This window comes from Pinus tabuliformis, chromosome 7, assembly GCF_031772625.1.
Source record: "Pinus tabuliformis cultivar Carrire ecotype Pingquan chromosome 7, CPIR1, whole genome shotgun sequence".
Classification (NCBI taxonomy): Eukaryota; Viridiplantae; Streptophyta; class Pinopsida; order Pinales; family Pinaceae; genus Pinus; species Pinus tabuliformis.
The window spans coordinates 176712696-176719187 of record NC_142293.1 but is presented as its reverse complement, the minus strand read 5'-3'; the positions used below and the strand labels follow the sequence as shown (position 1 = coordinate 176719187).

General features: G+C 41.5%; 1 protein-coding gene across 1 annotated transcript; it reads left to right on the top strand.

Annotated features, from left to right (window-relative positions):
• The first annotated feature begins 2601 nt into the window (after window positions 1-2601).
• Window positions 2602-3279, top strand: LOC149246413 (uncharacterized). The gene has a single exon (XM_089441326.1). It carries the CDS (start codon window positions 2602-2604, stop codon window positions 3277-3279), a length of 678 nt encoding a protein of 225 aa, XP_089297452.1.
• The last annotated feature ends 3213 nt before the right edge of the window (window positions 3280-6492 follow it).

Below are 6492 nucleotides of genomic sequence, written 5' to 3'. Positions count from 1 at the left end.
TAATGAATTATGAATATGATGCTTTATGAAAGTTGTTTCATTTCATTTCATTTTATAACATTTCATTTCATGTTAGATATTGTTTGTTGTAATGGTTACACTTAGCTTACAAGTACAACTTTGGTGATCAATGATGATAAATGTTATATATTGAATTTTGAAAGCTTGAAACTTTAAGATTGATGAATCATGAGACTCAATATGTTGTATGTTACTATGTTACTAACTTGTGGACATGGTTGATGAAGATTATAACTTCTAGATGATTGTTGTTATATGGCTCAATCTATGTTTTCTTATGTTTTTTATATCTAATTCATTATTCTACATGTTTTTGTTGACATATATGTATCAAAATATAAAAATATATATATTATATAAAAAACACTCCAGTATTCGCTCCCAAACCGGGAGCTTCTGAAAATGTCGCTCCCACTCTTGTTTTCGCTCCCGCTCCTCGCTTTCGCTCCTGCTCCCAAGTAACACTATTGCATCGTGTCCAAGGCTTTCCAGACTCAATAAAGAGTAGGGACCGGTATCCCTACTTGACATATTGCTCTTCTGAGACTATTGCTCGTTCTACTCTCTTCGGGAGAGCTAGATGTTAGTTTATAGGAGTTTCAGATCTCTTAGATTCAGTGGGAATTCAGTTGGATGGTCTCCCTCCTTTTCTATACTCCTTAGATGCTCCTGGTCACCTTTTACCTACTAGACAGGTGCTAAACAAGATCATCAGGGAGGACATCTATAGGCAGTTCATCTAGGTCACTTGGGTCAATCCTCCAAGAGGGTTGCGCCCAAAGATGGCCTTCTATGTTGAGCACTTCTTGGAGTTGAGAGATGGGCTCATTGTTCGACCCTAGTATACATTTCACCATTGGATGCATGCTCTTCGCATTCCTCTAGGACAATTCAGAGTAGGTTCTCATAGACTTTAGGTAGAGACGGACTGCTATGTGGATAGACCACACAAAATTTGCCATGTATGTCATTTACAGGGAGTGGAGACCGAGGTGCACTTCATTCTTGGATGCCCTGTCTACTACAAGATCAAAGGAAGGTTTCATTGCTTGTCTCGGATCCTCGCTGACTTTTTCAAGTATCTTGATTAGAGATGTTTGGCCCTATATATGTAGGAAGCTCTCAGGTTCCGAGCACATATTCTTCAGCTTCCTATCAGACCCGACCCCACACAAAGGATCATGACATTTTTTAGGATACTACCTTCCGAAAGGGGCACCAAGAGACCCATTGATACCAGTACGTATCTATATTCTAGATAAGTGAGGATTTGTGAGACCTCACCCTGCCACATGAGATCTCAGCAGCAAATTTGTCTCAGATCCGTTCCTGGGAGACAGACTAGGTCTTCCAGACCTCAGTAACACGTGAACCCCTAAAGGTGACGATTTAGTGGACAGTCCGCACTTTCCACCGACTCTTCATCGGGCCAACAGACCTTGTTGAGTTTCTTTGTTGTTCTTTATTCAGCCTCAGATGTTAGGAGAGATGGGTCCGATCCTTAGACTTATTAGCTCCTGGATATTCTCCGCTAGGGCCAAATGTTGATTTACTTCATGCATTATATCTTTTTTTAGGAGACCGTTTAGTTCCCCTACTTTGTATGGACATCAATTACTCAACAGCCCCTTTAACTTACTTTGTGGTCATTAGTTGGACATAAATATAATTATCTTATCTTATTATCTTAGAATTACTTCACAACAATGAAATCCCTGGAGGTAATGGAGATTTCAGATTTTCATGGCATACAAGATATCACATGGGATATGAAACTTATAAAAGCTTATGTATGCCCCTGTATGCCCCTTGTGAGAATTGTAGTAACATAAGTATATACAATGTTACTATTGTCGATCAAAAACAACGTCGCTAAAGTATGTATAAATCAATGAATCGAAAGATGATATAACATATCTTCACCTTCCCCAACCGTGAGTGTTCAAATTCAGTTGTATTTGTTGTTTTGGTGTGGCGCCTTGATCTATTATATTCAGATCCAATCCTTCAACAACCCTTCTACATTTAACCAACATAGTTGGGGGGCAGGGATTATAGTTTTTAAAGTAGTCTTGTTAATGAACACTCAGGAAAGCATGGGACAAATGGCTATTGTGAGGTTGAAAAATCATGTTAAACCTTTTTTTGGGCATAAAAATTGTTGAAGCAAGTCTTTCCAAAGTGAGCTTCATAACAATTTCATTCATTTTGCCAACATAGCTGGGGGCAGGAATTATAGTTTTTAAAGAGGTATTGTTAATGACCACTCAGGCAAGCATGGAACAAATGGCCATTGTGAGGTTGAACAAGCATGGTAAATCTTTCTTTTGGTCTAAAAATTGTTGAAGCAAGTCTTTCCAGAGTGAGCTTCATAACAGTTTCATTCATGATTCAAAATTATTCTCATTTTGATTATACTCTTGGTCGGCTTCAATCAACTTCACACTATCATTGGACAATAGTCTTTAGTCTTAATTAGATTCTTAGACAGTAGCTTGTCGTGCGAACGAGATTCTCATATTGAATTGGTCACTGAGCATACATTTAATTCTTTCGTTTGGGATGGAATTTGATCAGACGATGGCTGTAGAGACCATGCAGAGAGCGAGAGGGGGGATCGGAGGTCACGAGAACGAATCCCGGGCCCTCAAAGAAACCCATTTCAGGGGCGTAAGAAAGCGGCCCTGGGGGAGATTCGCAGTGGAGATCAGAGATCCATGGAAGAAAGTTCGAGTGTGGCCCGGCACATTCGACACTGCCGGGGATGCTGCCCGTGCATACGATGATGCCGCCAGGGTCTTGCACAGCGCAAAAGCGAAGACCATTTTTGCTCTCGCCACCGACGACAATGCCTCTGCTGCGCTCGCTCGGACGCGCAACCCCCGGTGGATTCGAATGCTGCACCCTCAGCAGCAGTGGCCTCATGATCTCAAGGCCTCGGCTTTGGCTTCTTTTCTTTCCGTGCCGACCTTGGAATCAAGCAAGAGAGAGCAGGAAAACTCTAGATTCGCATGGTCTTTGTTTGGATCTGAGGCAAACAGTTGCTCTACGAGACGCAGTCTTAGCTTCAGGTCTGAAAAAGATCTGCCAGATCTGGCCATCCAGAAGGCAGAAAAGCCCACGCTCTGGCCAGATCCAGATATCTGCATGGGGCAAGGCCCTTATCTGACTCCTTTCAGATCCAAATTTCTCAGCCCTCAAGCAGGACCATCATGCAATGGGTCAGCCCTTCAGATCTGGTGCAGGAACTCAAACTGAATCTAGAGCGCAGAATGGGGATCCCATCAAGCCTTCTGCGACTTCTCTTTCAAGGTAAACAACTTGAAGACCCTCTTCCCCTCTCTGATTACAGCATTTCCAGGAACAGCTTGGTGGTGGCGACCCTTCGTTTGAGAGGAGGTGCAGCGGGACAATCTTCCTCTACTCGGCCTTTCTCATACAAGGACGCAGTTCACTCTGAGAACCCCAAACCCCCGGAAGCCCTTAAATCTAAGGCCTTCTTGGTTGACAAGATTGAAGAAGTTCCTTCTGTTGAACTCATACATGAAGAACTGGCTTCCCATCTTCAAGAATTTGTAGAAAGAGCCATCATTTGCAGATTTAATGGATTATGGCCGCGATCTCAGGATCTCTATGCATGGATCCATGCAAACTGGACACATCATTGTAAGATCTTTTTTTGTTCGAAAGGTTATTTCATTGTTCTATTTGATAACCGTAAGCACTATGAAAAGTCCTTAGCAGAGGGCCCTTGGTTCATGGGAACTGCAGGGCTATTTTTGACTCCTTGGTTCCCAGATTTTGATCCAGCCACTGCAGTCATTACCAAGACACCGGTATGGATTCGGCTTCCAAACTTACCTGCCCACCTATGGAGTACTCGGGTCTTCAGAGCAATAGGAGACACCTTGGGCAGCTTCATCAATGGATATTTAGGGCGGGAATCTAAAGGTCTCTACTCATATGCAAGAATATGTGTGGAGTTAGACCTGAGTAAAGGTCTTCCAGAACAAATCAATCTCAAGATAAACGACTTTGTCTGGACCCAGACACTGGATTACGAGAATACAGCTTTTCGGTGCCGCCATTGCCACCAATCTGGGCATTTGCAGAATACATGCCCATCTCGCCCGACAAAAAAGAACAAGGCCAACGTCTCCAAGCCCAAGTCCAAACGATGGGCTCCCTGCTCTCCTCCTCCAGTAGTGGATTCTGATTCCTCCAGTTATGAAGATGAAGATAGCGATGAAGAATTGAATCAGGCCCCTCATTTCGTGGCCCCTTCCACCGATGGTCTGGCGCCTTCCTCCAACTCAGCCATTGCTCAGAAACGTGTCCATTTGTCCTCCTCCTCGGATTCAGAAAAGGAGGGCTCCCCTGTGGAGGACCCCAATATTCAAGTTGTAATCGCTCATCCACCCCAAAATGGTTGGGTTGAAGTTAAAAAAAGGAAAGGGAAAAAGCTTCGTGTTGAAGCCTCTACCCTTTCAGGGTAGCATTCAACGCTTCTTTAAGCTTCCAGTGACTTGTTGTAGCTCCTTGCTTGCTTAACTCCTTCTCCGGAACCGAGGTTGATAGTCCTATCATTTCCGGTTGCCGGTATCCTGCATCTCTGGAATGTATCCTCTTGTACAATATTTTTTGCTTAATAGAATTAGTCTTAATCGAGAAAAAAAATAATTATTTCTTTCGTTTGGGATGAGTGATGCTCTGAATGTGTTTCATGAAAGCAACCATTGCTATCATTGTAAGTAGGTTCCTCTAACTTTCCATATACACCAGCTTCATTGTGCCAGGTAGGAAATCATTATCACATAAGTATGTTTCAAATTTATCTCTTTCATATGGGTTAAATTTGTGACAACAATATATTGTAAAAATCAAAATTTACTTTATATAAATGTAATGGTGTGTTGGTTTACCAAACTGATAGCAATTATTTAGTGGTGCCAAGATAGATATTTCTATGTAGCCACAGAGATGGGATAAATTAATGGTAAGCTTGATTTTCTTCAATAAAATATCTTACCTTCTCCTTGACATACTCTTAAGATTTTACCACTTAAAATTGGCATTATGTGATGATTTTTCCTTGTGCCACTTTTTCTCTGAAAGTAATATTGTATATAGGCAATAAAAACCAAGAATTATGGGGCTGAGTTTTATTTTTTTCCATTGGGCATAGAGGAGAGAGCTCGCAGGGGTTTAAAGTTCGTTGAGTATGCGAGAACCTGTGCAGAGGATCTTTGCTGTGGAGGAGCGGACGTACACAGAAGAAATGTAGCCAAGCCTGTCGAGTCAACACTGAGGGATTATCTCGAGCCACCCTTTGCAGAAGTCTGTGCAAAGGAGTTGTTTGCAGAGTGCTCGAGAATTTTGTGCGGGTTAAGATACCTGTTCTGGGGCCTCAAAGTCCTCGTTCGTGCCAGAGGTTAGACCCATTGTTGTTCTAGACTTCTATGTTGAAGTTGAGGATCGAGCCGATTAAACTGTTTTCAGAGTAGTATTTAAGTTTTTGGAGTAGTGTGAGTGTGAATTTTTGGAAAGTGTTTTAGTTTATTTTTTGATTTAATTTGTCTTAGAATTTTACAGGGATTTATTGAAATCACAAGTTTGACAGGTGAATTCTTTACAATCAAAGTGTTTTAGGGGTTTTTGAGGTTATTGAATCCATATATGTAGTTAAAAATTAATTTAAACAACACCAATTTAAATTTGACTACAATCCATTGGAAACTCCAAAAAATCACACTTAAAAACTACTCCATTATTTTCTTAATTTGATTGTGTAGGGTTTCATCCCAGGTTTGTAAGTGGAAGGCAACAAACCCTGTTTTTCTATTTTTGCTATTTTCACTAGATGAAGTTCTTAGTATTAGAGATACTCTCAATATCTTATCTTGCTGTTTATGTATACAAGGAGCTCAATGTGCTCGCAGATTGCAGATTCCTTATCTAAAGGTGTTTCACTAGTTTATATGCAGTGCCTAATCAGAGATTCTAGAAAAGTTTAACATTATCAGTTTTACCCAACACTCTTTATAAAAGGGAGTTGTTTAGCTAAAAACTCTTTGTCATCCCGAGAAGGATTACAGAGGCAGCTGAATGCCTTAGCTCTGTTTTGTGACCATCGACAATTGACAGTCAACCGGGGTAAAACCAAGGTTATGATCTTCAATGGGGTGAAGAAAACCTCAGACCTTCACTTTCTATTCAGAGGGGAGGAGATTGAGCTCACTAGCATGTGTACTTACTTGGGGGTGCAATTCTTAGGTCCCCGTTTCAGTGTCTGACTAGCGCTTCAGCCTTGTATCAACAAAGGATATGGATCCTTAGCCCTTCTCGAGAGACAATGCTTTCGACATCACTTCCAGGACATCTCGTCCAAGATGAGCCTCATGGACACCTTGATCTATCCCACTATTCTATATGGCTCAGATATTTGGGGATCGTCTTTACTTGAGTCAGACT